The 21,196-nt window shown below is 38.3% G+C and overlaps 1 protein-coding gene across 1 annotated transcript in view; it reads right to left on the bottom strand.

Moving 5' to 3' along the window:
• Positions 1–21,196, bottom strand: part of MRPL3 (mitochondrial ribosomal protein L3) — a 66,228-nt gene that overhangs the window by 14,444 nt on the left and 30,588 nt on the right. The window contains exons 7-9 of the mRNA XM_026721420.2: positions 4,367–4,475; positions 3,283–3,360; positions 1,181–1,258 (exon numbers count right to left, since the gene is read on the bottom strand). Of these exons, the coding sequence (XP_026577205.1) occupies positions 1,181–1,258; positions 3,283–3,360; positions 4,367–4,475 (265 nt within the window). The remainder of the gene's footprint in view (positions 1–1,180; positions 1,259–3,282; positions 3,361–4,366; positions 4,476–21,196) is intronic.

Below are 21,196 nucleotides of genomic sequence, written 5' to 3' on the forward strand. Positions count from 1 at the left end.
ATTGTTTCTTTCATCTTTGGTTTCTCTGTCAGCTAGCTAACAAAAACTCAGAGCTTCAGTGGTAGCTTGTATATTGTATGCAAACAAAGAACTTTGACATTGTTCTCTAAAGAAGAGTCAGAATGCAAGACTTTTAAATTATTAAAAGAGAAGTGATACCCCATTAATATGCCTCACATACACTGAACAGTGTGTTTTATATGTTAATTCAGGCCCTGTAGTTTTAAGTAGATATGTTAATAATGGTTTCTGTATGTGCATATAATTATAACAGATGGAACAAACAAAGGTCTCTTCAAAGTTTTTACTTGACTGGTAATAGTAGTAATATTTCAGCTTTTTCTAATAAAGTAGAAAACAAGCAGAGGTCTGTGTGACAGAGGATCTTATATAACATGATAAGAAAATTTAGTATTTTGTAAGTCAAAAATGGCCACTGTGAGTGGGGAAAGCCAGATCCCTATTGGAGCCCTGGCTGCCCAGGCCCAGCAGAGATTGGGGGGCACTCGATCCTGGTTGGGCTTGGGTGGCCATAGCGCCGATGGGGATTGAGCTTTCCCTGCTTGTGGTGGCCGCCTTTTGTCTGCTGGGAATGGGCAAGGCCCATGAGGGGGACAAAGGAGATGACTAGTGGCAACCTGCTTTCCAACCGCAAGCCAAAAAAGATGGGATGGAATAGGCAGCAGCCGCCCCACATCCTCCTCATCTTGTTTTCGCTCACAGCGGCAGCAGAAGCCGAAGATAAGAAGCACAGGGGAGAGGCACACTGTCTGGCCTGCTGGACGCACCGGGCAGCCATCTGCTCTACCCCAGTCACATGGGATGAAGCAGTGCATCCAGTGGTTCATATCATGTGCCTCCTCCCACTCTGCCTGCCATGTCTGCTTCTTTGAGGGCCAGTTATGCAGTCCCTGGTTCTGGACACCTCCCCACCATGCACACATCTGAAAGGCTGTGACCATCCTGAAAACCATAAAGGCTGGCCTGTCCTGCCCATCCCTTCTCATCCCGGCAGGCGCACGTGTTGCTTCGGCCTGGCTCATGCCATCCTGGCAGGCACATGTGAGCACAGGAGGCAGTGGGCGCACATGCACACAGACCTGCCCACCCCATCCTGGCATGCATACAACAAACCCCTATTGTAAGCCATTCACTGTTCAAGTCCAACTTTCAAACTTACCTTTACTAAGCAATTTCTATGACCAGGAATGCTTCCGTGTACATATAAAATATTGTGCTTCACATTGACCTGCCATATCTGTAAGTTTAAAATTATCCAGTAGGAATTAACACATTATTGTTATTGACTTATAACAAACTTAAAGTAAAAAAACACATACTTTATGAGGAAGTATCTTAAAAGAAGAACAGAAACTTAAGAAAAAGACAGCTATGTAGTCTCTTTCAATAGAAGTAAAAATGGTTATATAGTTGTTGTATATAGTTGTTGTTTATGGCTTTAAATCCCTGTGTAAATATGACAGGGAGAAAAATTTGTATTCCCTTTAAATAAGTCTGTCATCTGCACCTCTATAACTGGTTTGGCACTGAAACCAATCAAGACGAACATGGACTTCAATGGATAATTAGAACTGCAGAAAAAACAATTGCTACCAATCTGCCTTCCATTGAGGACTTGTACACTGCACAAGCCAGAAAGAGGGCTGTGAAAATATCTACAGACCCCTCACATCCCGGACATAAATTGTTTCAACTTCTACTCTCAAAACAATGCTATAGGGCACTCACATCAGAACAACTAGACATAAGGACATTTTTTTCCCGAATGCCATCACTCTGCTAAACAACTAATTCCCACAACACTGTCAAGTTGTCTAGAAAGGCAGTATTTGTCAGAGTATATTCATGAACTGGAATAGAGCTTAGTAATAGGGTCAGCCAATGAGAGCTAAATTGGGGGCTGAAACTTAAAGAGAGAATCTGGGCGTGGTTTATCTCTGTTTTGTGCTCAGCTCTAAAGTGAAACAAAAAACTAGCTTGCTTGCTGAAACTGATATCTGCTCTGAGCTACTGCTGCCTGTGTGTTTGTGTTACGCTGAAAGAATCTACTAATGGTATTGTAAACTTTACTTCAATATGTTAATGTGTTATAAAGAAGTTAATGATCCTGCTGCATCAGTCATCTGTGTGTTTTCTGGACTTGAATTTCTGCTGCAAACTCTTAACATCGTTATTCTTATCTTCCCTATTATGTATCTCCTTATCTTCATATGACTATAACTTTCTTGCTTGTATCTTATGATTTATATCAGTGATGGCTAACCTTTGGACATCAAGTACTCAAAGCGCGTGCACACATCCCAAAATGCAAAGCACGTGTCATCCCCGTATGCATGCGTATGCCCCCACATACACCCCACTCCTGTGCATGCACCCCACCCCCCCACATGCACAGCAGGGACCCAAAGACCAGCTGGCTGGTGGGAGGCTTGCGCGCATGTGCAGGAGAGCTGAGCTGGGGCGACAGCTCATGTGCCCCAAAGAGGGTTCTGCATGTCACCTCTGGCATGCGTGCCATAGGTTCGCCATCGTGAATTTGTATTATTTACTTAGTATCCTAGTATGATTTATGTTGATTGCTTATTAACTATCTCTAACTGTTGTATCTAATGTTTTATGATGAATGTATTTTTACAATGATTTTGATAATAATCTATCTCTACTGCTGTTTGTACACTGAGAGCTTATGCACTGGAGACAAATTTCTTGTGTGTCTAATCACATTTGACCAATACAAAATTCTAATAATTACTTTGCAACACTGAATAACAGCTTCTCTATGCATTCTTCAGCAACTAAGAGACTTTCTGCATTCAAATTTATTGATTTCAAGATTAACTTTGTGCCATGTAAAGCTTGTGTCAGCTTCTGGTCACTTAGAAATATGATCAGCGATTATTGAATTTATGCATACAGCTATATACCATTCAATTTGTTCAACAGTCCAGTGGTGGATAATCTTTAATAGCATAAACATCTTTGACAAGATGACCATGTAAAAAACTATCTGTTTTTATTTCTGGGCTCCATTAATGGCCACATTGGCAAAAAGACGAAGAAGGTCCTTCTATAGCATTGAAGTAATGTAATGTTTTCATCATACGAAAAGCCAAGATTTTATTTTTCAAGTCAGGTGGAAATGGCAGTGGTCTCTTCTATTGTTTTGAATTTCGAGAGGAATATGCAAACTTTACTATTACACAGAAATCCCTATGCATTAAGAATTTATCAAATCAGATGAATATTTTTCAGTAGTCTTACCTTTAGACCCTTAGCTGTCCGATAGAAGTTTCCTAATTGTCCTGGCATTTTCTTTCCCTTGAAGACCTTTGCAACACCCTGTCTCAAAAATCAAAGTGAAATTAGTTAAAATATGGTTTTATTATCTGGCATAGGAATATCATGGAAGAATGGAGCCCATTAAATTACTAGTATGATTGCATTCTTCCCTGTTAATATAGGTAACCCTTGACTTATAAGCCTTCGCCTCACAACCATTCAAATTAATCACAGCTTCCAAAAACAATAGTTATGACCCAGAGAGCTTGGCAACCTGTTTTCATTTATGACAGATTGCCAAGTGACTTGTGATCATATGATTGCTACTTGCAATATTCTTTATTGGTTTCTGGGGAAATTGGCAGTGAAGATTGAAACAGAAGAGAGAAGGATTGAAATCTGTTCCATTGTGTACCAAGGGATTTCCCTTCCCCTTTCTGCAGGGAGGGGAAATCCTCCCATGCGCTTGAGGAACAGACCTCATATCTGGAGAAACCACTAGTGAAGCTAGTGCAGAGCTTTTCAGAATGCTGGCTTTCCTATCATTTTCTCCTAGAAGGATGCTAGCAAAAGAGGCGGATTCTGGGGGAGAAATCACTGAGTTGCTGGAAAAGTAAATGGATCTGATATATTGAGGAGAGGGTTTGTGAGCTGGTGGGTCTAGCTAGCTGATGCCTCCCCAACCCACAGCAGATTTCTGCGTATCAGTAGGTGATGTCAAACAATGGAGAGCTTGGATTGCAGTTGTTGAGCAAGATAGTTACAAGGCCCTTTGTTTAATGACCACAGTAATTTATTAACAAAATTTGGGGTTCCATTGTGCTCATTAAGTCAAGGACTAACTATACTCACAGATAATTAGGCACATAGAGAGGTTCCCCACGGCAACTAATACAATATCCAAGAAATTTTATTAAATTTACTCAAAATCTGTATCACTATCAACTTGTAAGGGGGCAAGCTTATGAAGATTTTGATATTACCAAGATGTCTCAATTCAGTATCTACCTTCAATTTGTATCTTTTTTGAACTGATCAAAATAATATAGATAATAAGAATACTTGCAGAACTAGAAATTGATCCAGGTCGTCTGTGTGTTTTAGTTTGGCCATGGGAAGCAGGCTGGCCAGAAAATCCCCATCTTTTCATGACTCCTTGGAAACCTTTGCCAATTCTGAAAGCAAGCAAGCCAAATTAAATCATTTTTAAATAGTCATAAACCAATTTGATAGCAGAATTATGTTTTCTAGTAGAAACAAGGCAAGTAATTTGTTGCCAATTATGGTTTTTTATTAGACATACACAGAGGTTTGTATACTACAGTTCTTGTCACTATTCATTATTGGGAATTATATGTTTTAGTTTTCAAAAATTTTATTTATATATTTTTCTTTAACATATATAAGTGCTTAGTGAATAGTGTATTGTCTGGGTCAATTTGCTTATACATAATAATAGTATTATACTATAATATTATTATACATATTGTAGTATATTAATTTTAAATTAATTATATAAATTATATTATATTATATTTATATTATAAATATTATTATACATAATAATATTTACTTGTATATATGCCTTATGGGGGACTTTAATGGAATAGTAGATGTAAACTTGGACTATACAGTCTATACGGACTAAACTTGGACTAACTCAGAAAACTAATAAACAAAATAGAAAGACTTTGCCAAAATCATTCCTCAAAATGGTAGAAGAACTAAGCATCCAGGCTGTTTGGAGGGAAAGAAACGAAAGAAATAGACAATACATCTTGTATTCTAATAGACATTTTTCATGGTCAAGAATAGATATGATCTGGATGTCAATGGATTTGATTTCCAATGTAAAAGAAGTAAATATTGAAGCAAGTACTTGGGCGGATCACAATCCAATACAAATTGAGTGGCAAGGGCAGAGGAAAAGATCTAGATGGACTTTGAACAATACAAAATTGAAAGAAAAAGAATTTCTACAAAAAATGGAAGAGGAATTGGCTTTCTTTTTTAAGGAGAATAATAAAGAGGACACCTCATTGCAAAACTTATGGGATACCATGAAGGTATTTGCCAGAGGTCTGAGTAGATTATACAAGGAAAAAAATATTAAGAAAAAATGAATACAACAGAGATTAGAGGAGGACTATAGGGAACTTGAGAAGGACTTACAAAAATATCCACAAAAAAAGAATATCAAAAATCAAATGGACACAATTAAACATAAAATGGGGCTGATGGAAAAAGAAGAGTTAGCCCAAAAAATTAGAAGTGCTAAACAAAATTTCTTTGAAAACGTAAATAAACCAAGCAGGTGGTTGGCGTACAAGCTGAAAAAAGAGAAACAAAAAAGATAATGCAACTAACAGATAATCAAGGAAGGGCATGTAATGGAAACGACAAAGAGAAAAAGATAATACAAAAATACTATGAAAAATTATATAATCAAGAGAATATTGATGAAGAAAAAGTGAAACAATATTTGCAAAGAGCAAAGTACCTCAGATATCTGAAGAGATTAAGATAATGCTAGAGGGGAAAATAACAATGATGGAATTAACTGAGGCATCAAAGAGCCAAAATGCTAGAAAGGCACCGGGACTGGATGGGCTGCCAGCGGAATTTTATAAAACCTTGCAGGAATCTTTTATGCATTCCAATGTTAGATGTGATGAATGAAGTCTTGTTTGAAACTAAAATACCTAAATCATGGACAGAGGCATACATTACCTTAATACCAAAAGAGGATACTGACCCACAACAATTTAAAAACTATAGACCTATTTCCCTGTTGAATACAGACTATAAACATTTTGCTTCAATAATGGCAGAAAGACTTAAGAGATATCTGAATAATTTTATACATGCTGATCAAAATGGATTTCTGCTGAAGAGGCAAATTAAGGACAATTTGAGAATAATTTTGAGCACTTTGGAATATTATGAAACACACTCTGAGAAACAAATAGCTTTAGTGTTTTCAGATGCACAAAAAGCATTGGATTATGCAAATTGGTCGTTTATGTTATCACAAATGGAACAAATGGGATTTGGTGGAAAATTTGTTGAAGTTATGAAGGCAATATACCAAAAGCAATCCACCGAAGTAATGATAAATGGAGATTTAACAGACAATATCAATATTAGGAAAGGAACTAGGCAAATATGTCCACTGTTGCCTTTGCTGTTTGTTTTGATCCTTGAAGTATTAAACAGAAACATTAGAAATGATAGTGAAATAAAAGGGATTAAAGTAAAAAAGAGGAATATAAGCTACAAGCATTTGCAGACTATCTGGTTTTTATATTAGAGAAACCACTAAAAACAGCACCCAGATTAATAGAGAAGATTGAAGAATGTGGACAAGTAGCAGGATTGAAAATTAAAAAAGATAAAACCAAGATTTTAGTTAAAAATATGGTGGAAAAACAAAAGAAGGAATTGACTGAACACAAGATTTTATAATGAATGAACTGAATTAGATGGGATTTTGACAGGTACTAATGAGAAGGTGATTAAAAATTATATGGATATTTACTTGGAGTTAAACTAGAAGAAGAACAAGTTAAAGAAACAATGATTGCCTGGAGAAAAAAATTTGGATATGCGATAGATTTAGAAAGATGGCAGAAACTGTGGTCTCAAAACTATAAAATAACAATGTCAACAGCATATAAAGAGAATTTGTATAAGATGTTTTACAGGTAGCATCTACCTCCGGCAAGGATAGCAAAGATATTCAAGAATAAATCAGAGAAATGTTGGAAGTGTCATCAGATACCTGGATCATATTATCACATGTGGTGGATATGTGTGGAACCCAAGAGATCCTGGACTAAAAATTCATACATGGCTGGAAAAAATGACAAAACAGCATACAGACTTGAAACCAGAAATATTTTTATTGGGTATCTTACCTGAAGGACAAAACATTTATAATCAAATGTGTTGTCAAAACATTTATAGTCAAATATGTCAATTCTTTACTGTTAAAGAATTGACATATTTGATTATAAATGTTTTGACAGCAGCTAGAATTGTATTTGCTAAAAACTAGAAAAGTGGGAAAATACTGATAGATGATTATGAAAATAATGGAATGTGCAGAAATGAGTAAATTGACATTAGCAATTAGAGAGCAAGAAGACAAAGAGTATTATAAAATTTGGGATTTATTTTATCAATGGTTAGAAAAGAAAATAGGGAAATAGGATACAATATAATATAAATACAATGATAGAGTAAAGATGTAATGTAATGTAATATGTTATAATGGATTATAATGAAATGAATGATATTATGAATTGAGATATCTTAAAAACTGAAATTTGCTCGAAAAGGATGATATAGTCTATAAGTAAAGTCCAATAAGTAGTTAATAACAATATAATATGCATATTCATGTAAAATAAATTTTAATAATGTAGTTAGGAAGGACTGTTGATATTTTGCACAAGGTTTGTACTGACCGACACAATGTACAATGGAAAGAAGGTTTTATGTTTTATGTTTATGTTTGTTTATGTTTGTTGTTAAAAAATTTTTTTTAAAGTTTGCCTAGTTTTTCAATGTCAATTCCATATTTCTCCATGTCTTTTTTGAATCTTGAATGCAGCTACAAATATGGCCACCAATCTATAGATATTCCCTGATTCTTCAATTCTATTTTTTAATTTCCCTTGATTGTCTAAGATTTCCTTGTATCTGGCCATTTTACCTACATTCATTGTGGATGTTGGGGTGAATCATTGTTTCCATGGTGGATAGCCACCCTGGGATTTTCATATAATGCTTTTTTAAAAATCTCTCTCCACATTTGTAGCAAAGCATCCCTTATTTTATGCCTATAAAAATATAGATGTGACTTATTTTCCCTATCCCATGAGAAAGTATGCCCCCCAAAAGGGTTGAGTTTTAGATGGCTGATACCAGAGGGAATATTGGTGACCTGGAAGGAACAAATAGATAGACTAGATTCAATAGAAAAGGCGGAACAATTCTCTGACCATTATTTTAGTTCACAAGAGGAAGAGAGAATGAGGGAGGAAGAAGAAATTAGATGTCGAGAGGAACTCACAGGAGAGAGAGAGATAAGCAACAAAAAGGAAAGGAAAGAGACAGGGAGGAAAGAACAAGAGAAGGAACAAAACCAAAAGAAATAAAAGAAACAAGAGTGATAAGAGCAACAAAACCCAATTATAAGTAAAGCTATGCAGGAGGAACTAAATATCAATTAACATAAATGGATTGAATTTGGTAATAAAAAGGAAAATGCCTTTTAGTAAATTACAAAAATTAAAATTTGATATAATCTGTTTACAAGAAGTTCATATAAAAAAAAATAAAGCAAAGTATTGGACTATCCTAAAATTGGGAAATTATATACCTCCCTTTCACAACAAAGCAAAAGAGGAGTAGCACTCTACATTAAAGAGACAATAAATGCAAAACAAATTTTTATGGATGAGGAAGGGAGGGTTTTGATGGTAGAAATAATGCTGAATTATAAAAAGATACTTTTAGTGGCAATATATGCACCAAATATATCCACCAAGAGGGTTTTTATGATAAACTTCATAAGAAAATAATAGAATTGGAATATGAAAACATATGTATCCTAGGAGACTTCAATGCAATAGTAAATGCGGAATTAGACTACAAAACTAAAAAAAAAATCCAAAACCAAAACAAAACAGTAAAACGCTACCAAAATTTTTCTTTAAAATGGTGGACGAGCTAGCCATTCAGAATGTTTAGCAAAAAACACATCCCAAGAACAATCAATAAACATTTTAGTCAAGCAGACAATTGTCTTGGTTCAGAATTGATATGATACGGGCATCAACAGAATTAATATCTAACATACAAGAAATAAACATTGAAACAAGTACTTGGGCAGATCATAATATGAAAAAAGATATATGGAAGGAACAAAGAAAGAGATAAGATGGACAATGATTGATTCAATATTGAAAGAAAAGGAATTTACTAAATTTATGGAAAAAATTGGACTTTTTCTTCAAAGAAAATAGAAAAAAGAAACTTGATTAGAAAATGTATGGGAAGGCATATATTAGAGAGTCAACTATAACATATGAGGGAAGGAGAAATAGAAAAAGGAGACAAACACAAAAGGTACTAGAAGAGGAATACAAAAGTTTAGAGATGGAATTGCATAAAAACCCACAAAAAAGAGCATGAAAAAATCAAATGAATTTAATAAAATATAAACTGGACTGAATAGATAAAGAACTAGCACAAAAAATTAAAAGGTCTAAACAATTTTTTTGAAAATGTAAATAAGCCAGAAGATGGCTGGCATATAGGTTGAAAAAAGAAAAGGAAAAGAAACTGATTAATCAACTAACAGATGATAAAAGAACTCTTTACTATAGAAATGAAGACAAAAAGGAAATAATATTATGAAGAATTTTATGAAGATCAAGAGACAATCTCAGAAAGAGAAAAAAAAACATACTTAGAAAAAGCAGAATTACCTAAAGTACTAGAAACAATTAAAACGACATTAGAAGAAAGAATTAACAATGATGGAATTAACAGAAGTAATAAAAAGACAAAAGAACGGTAAAACACCAGATCCTCACGGGCTACCAGCAGAATTATATAAAACAGAATTCTTTTAGCAACACAATGTTGGAAGTATTTAATGAAGTATTGATAGAGGCTAAAGTACCAAATTCATGGATGGAAACAAATATTACTCTCATACAGAAAGAAGATTCTGATTTGCATCAGATAAAAATTTATGGGCCAATATCTTTATTGAACGCAGATTATAAAATATTTGCCTCAATAATAGCAGAAAGAGTAAAGAGATTCTTAAATCAATTCTTCAAATCAATTTAGATGTGCAAATCTTCTTAGATGCGCATAAGGCATTTGACAATGTGAACTGGCAATTTATGCTAGCATAACTGAAAGAAATGGACTTTGGTGCATCACAATGGTTTGGACATAGGAACGGTGACTCCGTTCTGAATGTCTGATTTTTCTGCATCTGAATGCCCAAAGAAGTGACAGAGGACCCTGGAGAGGTCTGCAATACAGATGGGAAGCTCTGAGGGAGGGCAGCGATCCTCCACTCCTGTAAGAGAAACCCCTTGAAAACCGCGTGGAAGAGACCAGCCTTAGAGACAGGCCTTAGGGATGGAGGCGTGACGGCCCAAGAAACAGTGAAGGAAGCAAAGAGTGAGAGAAGCAATGAGTACGAGGAGTGAGATTTGATGGACAGAGGTACCTAATCCTCAGAGATTCAAAGACCTGGTGAGAGTAACAGATAAGTGAGTCTTCCAGTGAAGGAAATTTGACAATCTAGTGCTGGGAGCGGAAGATTAATGATTGATGATAGCAATTGTCTGTTGGAGTGGGAGAAGTGACTAGAGACTAAAACTTGAAGCTGATTTTAGCTAAAAATAATTCAAGACAGACTGTTTGATTATTTGAATGGACTGGAGAGGGCTGTGTAAGCAGATCGGAAGGAGGAGACACATAAGGAAAGCTGACGAGAAGTGCTGAAGGAGAGTAAAGGAAATACGACCAGGACAGTGATTGTGCAGTGACTGTACATATTATAAGGAAGGTGACATTTTGTAACGAGGAGAGCTGATGGTGAAAGTATAAAGAACATTAAGTGCTTCAAATTTTTCTAATGATTCTTGGACTTTTCAAATAAAAGGACAAATATAAAAACACTGAAAAGAAAGAACAACCGTGCAGGATCAGGCTAATATAATCTCTGTGTAAAAGGAAAGGGTCATTGGTTCTCACCTGATATGACCTTTCTCTTTGGGTAGAGATAGCATTCAGGATTAGGATTGGGTAATCAGTCATCGTTTGCTGATTGGACTGAGTCTGTTAAGTCTTTGAAGATACTCCCCCTGTTGCTAGGGACATCCCAGAAATTGGTGAAGGAATAGGGACAGGCTGACGTGTGCAATAACAATAACATATTCTATTAGATTTGGAACAGACCAAAACAGTGTGGCACTGAATGCTATCTCCACCCAAAGAGAAAGGTTGTATCAGTTGAGAACCAACAACCCTTCTCCATTGTGGTGGAGATAGCATTCAGGATTGCGACATACCAAAGCTGACTGTCCTATGGGTGGGCCTGGTGCGGTCCGAATCCCCTAGACAGGATGGATCTTTTGAAGAACTCTCCACTCAAAAGCTGCCTCAGCAGAAGCAAAAGAGCCCAGCTTATAGTGTCTGATGAACGGAGAAGGTGAGGCCCAGGTAGCCGCCCTACAAACTCCTCCAGAGAGGCCTGAGTGGCCCATGCTGCTGATGTGGCCGCACTTCTCATTGAATGTGCTGTTATTCTTGGGGCAAAAACAAGTCCTTGCATTTGGTAGGCTTTGGATATACACATTCTTATCCATCTCCCCATAGTTGTTGCAGCCCATAGTAGAAGGTTGAAAGGAAATAAAGAGGGATTCGGACCTCCTAAAGAGAGAAGTCCCCTTAACATGAATCCGCAAGGCCCTTCGAAAGTCCAGAGTGTGCCATCTTCTTTCTAACGCATGCACAGAATGTGGGCAAAATTCAGGTAAGATTAGTTCCTGGGCTCTGTGGAACCATAAGTTCACCTTTGGTACAAACGAAGGGTCTAGTCTTAACACAACGCACTTGGTATGGAACATACAAAGGTCTTTCCTGACAGATAAAGCTGCCAAGTCTGAAATCCTTCTGGCAGAAGTAATTGCTACTAGGAAGGCCACCTTACAAGACAAAAACTGCAGGGAAGTGGATCTCAGTGGTTCAAAAGGGGCCTCAGTCAGAGACTGCAGTACTTTAGAAAAGTCCCATGTCAGATATTGATGAACCAATGGAGACCTCAGGTTTGTAGCACCCTTCAGAAACCTGCGGACTGTGGGATGTCTAGATAAAGATTCCACTCCCTCGAAAGAGACACAGAGGACAAGGCAGCAACCTGCCTCCACAATGTGTTGGGTTGAAAGTCTAGGCCCTCTTGGGGAAAGTCCAGCACCTGGGCAATCGAGGCCCCAGTAGGGTCCCTATCAGATCTAGAACACCATTCGCTGAAAGCCTGCCAGGTTGCATCGTAGATGTGATTGGTGGAGGGTCTCCTAGAGGCTTGGATGGTTCTTATTACCTTGGAGGAGTAATTGTCCCGGATCAGAGATCCCCATTCAACCTCCAAGTGGCCAATTGAAGCCACTGGGGCTCTGGATGCAATACTGGTCCCTGGCTGAGTGATACTCTGTCCTCCGGTATCCTCCAAGGCCTGGAGACAAAAAGGTTCACTAAGTCCGCAAACCATGGTCTTCTGGGCCAATGAGGAACTACAAGAATAAATTCTGCTCTTTCCCCCAACAGTTTCTGGATCACCCTTGGGATCAAGGGCAGAGAAGGAAAGGCACAGAGAAGCTCCTGTGGCCAAGGGCTGCGTAAAGCATCCCTACGTCCCTAAAACCACAAACCTGGAGTTGAATCTCAGGAGTTGTGTGTTGTCCTGGGAAGCGAAGAGATCCACAGCTGGAAGCACTCCAAAACATTCCAACAGCTCCTGAAACAAAGTGGGGTGCAAACACCACTCTGCATGGTCTATGGTGGCTCTGCTAAGCCAGTCGGCCTCAACATTAGCCACCCCTGCAATGTGTTGAGCTTTGAGCGATTTGTTCTGCTTTCTAGCATCAAAGGCCATGAATATGTCCAACTTTGGCGGTTAACATGCGTCTTGGTTAATATGCGCATTGTCAGTCAAAACCAGGATGTCCTTATCTGAGACAGCATCCTCTAAGTGTCTCAGGGCCAGATGGACCGCCCTAAGTTCTAGCCAATTAATATTATGGCCCAAATCCTCCTGGGACATTGTCCCTGGACCACCCTGGATTGAATATGGGCTCCGCAGCCATAAAGACTGGCATCTGTGGGTCAGTACTAACCTGTCAGGGTCCTTGAATAAGAGTCCCAGGGAAAGATGACCACCATTGTAAGGAACTAAAGAGCTGAGGAGTTAATCTGACCTGTAAAAGGGAACAACTCCTACATGTCTTCTGATAAGGGATAAGAAACCATTGGAGTGCCTGGCATGCAATCTAGCCCAGGGCACAATATTAATGCATGATATCATTTTCCCCAGGAGCTTGGAAAGCGTAGCCAGGGACATCTATGTTTAGATTTTACTTGCCCAATTAACTCCCGGATACTCTCCTGACGTTCCTGGAATAAGGACACCTTGCAGGAAATGGTATCTATTACAGCTCCCAGATGGAGAAGTGTATTGGTGGGAGTGAAGTGGCTTTTGGCCTCGTTGACAGAGAAGCCATGCTCTTGAAGCACCTGAATGGTGATTTCCAAATCCTCTGTTGCTTGAGATGGGGAGGATGACTGGACCAGTATGTCACGCAGGTAACACTGGACTCTTACTGGGATGGCCTTAAGATGGGCTGCCAGGGATACCAACAGTTTTGTAAATGTTCTGGGGGGCTGATGAAAGCCCAAAGAGTAAGCCCCTATATTAATAATGCCTCCCATTATAGCGGAACCTGAGGAATTGTCTATTGGCCAGAAGAATGGGGATATGAAGATAGGCCTCGGTTAAATCTATGGAGGTCATGAAATCCCCCTTCCTAATTCCCTCCAGAATTGACTGGAGAGAATGCATCTTAAACTGCCTGTATTTCACCCGCCGGTTAAGACACTTCAAGTCCAGAATTGCCCTCCATCCCCGATGCTTTAGGGATTACAAACAAGATGAAATAAAATTCCGTGCCCTGTTGACCCTCAGGCACTGGCTGAATAGCCTGGATTTCCAACAGGTACTGAACAGCTGTTTCCATAAGGACCTTCCTCTCTCTGTTCTTAGAGACAGGACAATGAATCAAAAACCTTGGGAGTATACAGAGGAACTCTATAGAAAGGCCTGAGCGGATCGTCTCCAGGACCCAGGTGTCTGTGGTTACTTCCTCCCAACACCTGGCAAACAAAGCTAGACATCTCCCAATGGGAGGGTTGGTATCAGATTTATCTGAACGGGTGATTTCTATCTGTCCTGTCCTGGGGTTGATCCTGTCTGGGAACGAAAAGCCTCTGGGGCATAGAAAACCCCCCTCCTGCTTCAAGAGCCCTATAGTAGGGACGTCTGAAATAGGGTGTTGATCTGAATTCACCCCTTCTGGATCTGGAGGGTAAGATCTTCCCCTTGTCTTTGGAGTCCACCAGCACCTTTGTATGTTGGTGTGACCTGACATTGTCCAGTGGAATTCTCTCCTGCAGCTCTTGAAGCCAGATGAGAGACACCCTGTTAAAAAAGGATGTGGCCATGGAGGCCCTCACTGCCCATGCTACTGACAGGTGTGTTCTCTGCAACATTTGTTTAGCCCTCTTGTCCTCTGCCTTCAGTGAGTCCTCAGGCTCCCCAGGAATATCAGTGTTGGCTTGTAGGGCCGCCACTGGGGCATCCATAGCAGGCACTTCCAGGGCCTTGGAAACATCAGCTCCTGTGTTGAACATCTTTCTTTCTTTCCAGGGAGGAAGGGCTTGGACTCAACCCAAGGGATGACTACTGCCTTTGGATGACTGCGATGAACAACTTTGGACCTGGGATGACATCTGCTGTGATGTTTTTTTCAGAAAATAATGGGTCATTGGGGTCTTCCAAAGGGTCTGTAGGCTTCTGTGGTTCAGGAACCAAGCCCCTTACTTAGCCTTGAAGAGGAGCGACTTTAATATGGCCGGCTGGAATAGGCCTGGCATAGAGATTTGGTCAGAATCGTCAGGCCTTCATCATCTGAGTAGTTTCTGTCCATCAGCTGGCCACTGTCAGATGGGATGATCATGCAGCTAATGTGTTGTGGTGATTCCACCATCTTTCTATCCCGATGCTGTAAAACCAGAGCTTCCAGAAATTATTATTGCGGCTTCCTAACTCTACGCTAACAAACGCTACTCTAATTACTTTGCTTGTTAGGCTGCAAAGAGATTTTCTGTTTCCCTGCTGTCTTCTGCCCCTTTAACGTTGCCACGGTAAAAAACAGGCATCTGCTGTGGCCATTTGAAGCCGCTGAGAGCTCCTTCCAAGCCAAAACGCGGGGATACAGTGTGGATGGTGTTTCTATACACCTCCCACTAAAATACCTCTACCATTGTAGATTGGCCTTCAGCCGATCTGTTGTCCAATGGTCTGGGCCGAACCCCCAACCGTGCTGTCTTTAGCAGCTGTCAAACAAGTAGACCAGTCCTTAATTGTCGATAGTATTCAGGATTGGTGATATTTTTCCTTTGTTTTTTGAATTGAATTGATCCAAATTTGGTTCTTTGAGGAACAGAAATTAGCATGTCATCCAGCAAGCTGACTGAGTTAATTTCTGGGATGTCCCTAGCAACAGGGAGAGTGTCTTCAAAGACTTGACAGAATCAGTCCAATCAGCAAGAGGTGACCTAATCCTGAATGCTATCTCCACCACAATAGAGAATAAGAGGTATCGTGATTGGTGGACTATGACTTATAATTTATGATATATACCGATATCTATTTTTTGCTTCATTTTTTCCCCATATACGAATTTATAGTTTTATACAATTGAGTTAATTAGATTAATTATAATAAGACTGTGAATGAGGTTATTACTTAATTATTATTAATATTGGAAATTGTGTTGGTATCAATTGATTATTAACTTTATTAATTATCTATTACTAATTACCATTATAATTACACCACATGCAAAATATCCTCCAGTAGCATCATAAATGTGATTGGTAGAAGCTTTCCTAGATGCCTAGTATCTAAGACCCTGGCAGAGAAGCTGTCCTTGGTTAATGATTCCAGCTCAATCTCCATACAGCTAACTGAAGCCATAGAGGCTCTGGATGTAATAGGGCCTCCAACTGAGGGAAATCTTGGACGGGGGAACCCTCCATGGAGGGGACACCAATAGGATGATCGGGCCAATGAGGGGCCAGGCACCTCTGCCCTCTCCACCACAATTTCATGATTACAAATGGAATAAGAGGAAGTCTTCATACAGAAGACTCTCCAGCCACTGGCACTGAAGGGAATTGATCCCTTCCACACCGGTGTGGGCAACCTGGTGAAATACCTGGGGAGGTGGGCATTGTCTGGGGAAACCAACAGGTCCACGATTGGGGATCCAAAAATCCCAGTTATTTCCCGAATAGGTCCTGATGAAGAAGCCATTTGGAGTGGTCTATCTTGGTCCTGTTAAGCCAATCTGCCTGTACCAAAATTTGTTGACCCTGGACCTGGTCCCCCTTTTATGGTTGAGTTGTGCCTTGTCTGCCACAGTGTCCGTCATTGTAAGTACATGGGTCCCAATTACTCTGCCTCGAAACTGTTTGAGGGCACCAGATGGCTGGCTCTGAGCTCCAGCCAATTAATGGGGTGAGTGTTCTCCAACTGAGACCACTGCCCCTGAGACATCTATGAATAAAGATTAGCTCCCCAGCCGCAAAGTCTGGCATCGTGGAGATGGCTACTTGGCTGGGCACCTTGAAGAGCTGGCCCACACTGATGCTTGGTGACAGCCACCACCGGAAGGACCTAAGAACCGCTCTGGGGATCGACACTTTGATGGCCGAATGGCTCCTGCCTGACCTTTGATAAAGAAGAAGGAACCATTGTAAAAAGAACGTGCATGAAGCCTTGCCTATGGTACAATGGATATGCACAATACCCTCTTGCCCCAAAAGCTGAGATAGAATAGACAGGGGCACAGTCTGACATTCCTGAATCTGCTTGGCCAAGAGCTTCCAGTTCTGCTGACGATCTGGAGACAGGAAGACCTCACAGGACACCGTGTCTAACATTGCTCCCAAGCAGAGGAGTCAGTTGGTCAGAAGCAGATGGCTCTTCTTGATGTTTATCAAGAATTCATGACTTCCAGTTTGTTCGTTGACTGAGAATCCGTGACCATGCATGGTTTCCCCCAGCTCACTTGCTGGAGGGTCCCAATTGAGACCAGAACCACCCTGGAGGGGTGGTGAAGAAGGGAGGAATCACTTGGAAGGTTGAGGAGAGTCGCAACACTCCTACCTGACAGGAAAACCTCTCCCAAAGGCAAGCTGCAGTGGTGGTCTTAAAATGGCCATTACGAAGATGAAGAACACTCCAGGAAACTAAGACTGTGCTGGAGCGAAGAAGCAGCAAGCAGAAGACATTGTTTTTGTTGTACCCTGGTATTAGAAATAAAGGACTATTTTGGGGGAAAGTGTGTGGAGGCGGTGACCAGAGAAAGTGAGAAGGAAATTGGATTTTATAAAATTCGGATTGAATTATTGTACTGGATTAACTTGGAACAGAAAATTTAAAGGAAAATAATTTAACACAACAAAGGTTTAGAAATTAAACTGGATAAATATTGAGCTATTGGCACTTCAAGGGCATAATTAAATGCTGAAATTGAGTGTGTTAAAAAGAAAAGAATTAATAGCTAATTATTGAATTTAGCGAACTTAATAAAAGTATTATACTCAATAAAGAAAGGTAAAGGTAGAAAGACGCAAGAGCGCCACCCAATGGTACAGGAAAATTTCAGTATTTTTTAAAAAACAGTGTCTGGTCTTCTCAAGAGTTTGGATTTTGTGACTTCTGGTTTGGGTCTCTTCAGCAACAGACCAAAATCCGTGATCGTGCACAGTTTCGATCTGTGCTCGCCACTGGAGCACTCCGGTCCTTTGGATTCAGGGCTGAAGCTACCCCATAGAGGGGGTGAAGGGGGGGAGATTGCTAGCCGAGTGGAGGGGAGCTGCATCCTTGGCTGGTCTAAACTCCCTTCCCCAAAGGCAGTTGCAGCGGTGGTCAGAAATGGCCACCTCAAAGAAGAACGTGACTGGATAAGATTGTTTCTAAAGATTGATAAAATATTGAAAAGAAATGTGAAAGATTTATAAGGAAATTTATATCAGTTATTAGAATGAATTTGAATACTTATTTTGCTTATTAATAGTAAATAATTTATAAGATAAAACTGTATGACTATCCAATGGTATGCTTATTAACAGTTAAGTAATAATGAAGAAGGGAGGGAAACATTTCAATTGTTCTCAAAGATAGATAGATATTGAAAAGAAACGTGAAAGATTTACAAGGTTCATACCAGTACTAGAATGATTTTGAATAACTATTTTGTTTACTAATGTTTATATATATATATATACATATACATACATATACATACATACATACATACATATATATATCTATATATATAGTTTTTGCTATGTTTTTAGAATTTTTCTTTTTACATTTTCAAGGGAAAGTACCAAGCAGAGTCTGAATGATGAGATCTACATGATATAAAATAGATATTAGAAATTGAATGTTATAATTTTAGAATGCACAAATTCAATGTTTAATGAGATTTCATATGATAAAAACAATAAGATTTAAAGGTGTTGCACTTCGATTGGCAATCATAGGGGGAATTTTCCTTCTTAAGAATGTTGGAAGAGAACATATGAAATTGTAAACAAGACAGACAAAAGTATAAGTACAATGAATAAAAAAGATATAGAAATTTAGGTAAAAGAAATACAATTGAATAAGAAGAAAATGAGTTAACCATAAAAAAAAGAGAAGTAAAGGGAGAAATAGTGAGAAGTTGGAAAAAGAGTAATAAGATATGAAATTGAATACATAAGATGAATATGCACAATTGTGTCTGTATGGAAATGTGACAACCCAAAACGATGCTGTACTCAAATAAGATGTTTTATTTGTTTTGTTAAAACTCAATAAAACTTTATTAAAAGAATTTGGAATTTGGAATTTAAAAGAAAGTTAAAAACAAAACCTCCATTATTGTCATAGAATCATCCGATAATTGGGGAAATAATCAGAAAAGGGCCAATTAGAAGATCTGGATTGTTGAAAAAAAGGATATTGGCTGAAATAACACACTGGACTCTGGGATTGAATATATTGATTAAAGAAGAGGATTATAGCTATTAAGGAAGAAGAAAGAAAAAGAAAAAGGAGAAGATATAATGGAGGAACTATTTGTTGATATAAGATTGGACTTACAAGATATAAGATTGGATTTGGAAGATTTAAGGGATATGACAAAAATTAAACTTGAAATGTGCAACTACGCATTATAGAAATTAGAAATGGCGACTCAGCATACACAAGAACAAAGTAAACCAGAGGGGTAGGAGTTAGTTCTACAAAGAAGAAGCCAATTTTGAAGGACAAAAGGAACAACAATTATTTAAGCAGGGTGAAAAAGGAATTAGAATTAAGAATTTGTGGTCTGTTGGAATGATAAAAGGGAGAATCGTTTGAAAAATGGAAAAAGAGAGGGAAAAAGCTGAAAAGGGAAACAGAAAGAGAGAAAGAGAAAAGTTTAACAATTGGAATGAGAAATGGAGGGGAATAGGAATGGGGGAAAAGGGAATTAATAGAAAGGGCCGGAAAATAAAGAGGAACAGGAAGCAAACAAGGATGAAAAGAGACTACATTGTTAAAAGAGAGACAAAGGGTGAAAAAAAAGGATAAGGAGATTCTGCAAGGTAATGTGATGTATAAGAATATGTTGAAAGTAGAAAAGTATTTTATAATGTATAGATGATTTATAAAATGTTAAAAAAATGTAATGCAGAATCTGAGGAAAATATATAGATTTGTGTTATATATCAAATAGGGAGATTGATATTAAGGTAAAATGAAGGTGGTTAGCTCAAATTATTAACCAAAGAGGACAATTATATTCATAGATAAGGATGGATAAAATAACAAATGTGACAGGAAAAAGTAATATGAGAAATGAATATAGAAATGAGATGAGAATTCTAGATAACATTGTAAAATAAGATAGGAGAATATACTAAGAAATGTGGAAGGAGGTATAACATGAATTGGAATTGAATAAATGAATAGAAATGAGATGAGAATTTTAAATAACATTGTAAAATAAAAATAGAAGAACGTACTTAGAAAAATGGAAAGATATAACATGAATTGGAATTGGATAAGCTTAATATTTAATAATAATAAAGATGATGTAATATGAAATTAAACAAATTAAACAAATAAGATCATATTTGTATTGAGATGTGAAACCTGGAACTACACTGCTTGCCAAATAAGAATTCTTTATGTTAAAAAAAATTAGGTATGTTTAATTGATATGGTGGTAGGCACTTGGAGAGAATATTGAAAGGTTGAAAATAAGCATTGTTGGATTGTGATTTAATGTGAACACAAGCATTGAGAGACATGATTGGTATTATTAATTTTGTCTATATTAAAATGTATGATATATTGATGCCACACTGTTAATGTATTGTTATGTATGTGTAGATTGAATTTTGGGCAATAGCTCAAAATACCGTATTTACTGGACTATAGAGCACATCGGAATATACGCCGTGCCCACTAAATTTTAAAAGAAAAAAATATTTTTACATATATTAGCCGCACGACTATAAGCTGCAGATATATACGTTGTGAAATGACATATTTACACAGAAAGAATGCTCTTCGCATGTGGCCAGTTTTTGTGAATGATTTCTCACCGCTGGTCATCCAAGCCTCCCACTCACCTCGGAGTGCTGCTTTAAATGCACGATTCAAATTGATGTAGAATGGCTGCAAAAACTTAGTTGTACCTCCAGGAATCACAGTTGGAATTGAGTTTGTCCTCTTGATGGCTGCTTTCACAGAATCTGTTATATGGGCCTTCATACTGTCCAAAACAAGCAATGATTTTTTCCGGTGAAAAAATCTTCCCGGGTGCTTACTGTAGCACTCCGTCAGCCATTCAGTCATTAGGCTTTCTATCATCCACCCTTTTTTGTTAACTTTAACGACTATGCCTTTCGAGAGTTTTACTTTTGGCATAGTCATCCGCTTAAAAATCACCATCAGTGGAAGTTTCTCTCCGGATGC

The sequence above is a fragment of the Pseudonaja textilis genome, chromosome Z (genome assembly GCF_049901715.1).
Source record: "Pseudonaja textilis isolate UNSWEBS1 chromosome Z, rPseTex1.2, whole genome shotgun sequence".
Taxonomy (NCBI): domain Eukaryota; kingdom Metazoa; phylum Chordata; class Lepidosauria; order Squamata; family Elapidae; genus Pseudonaja; species Pseudonaja textilis.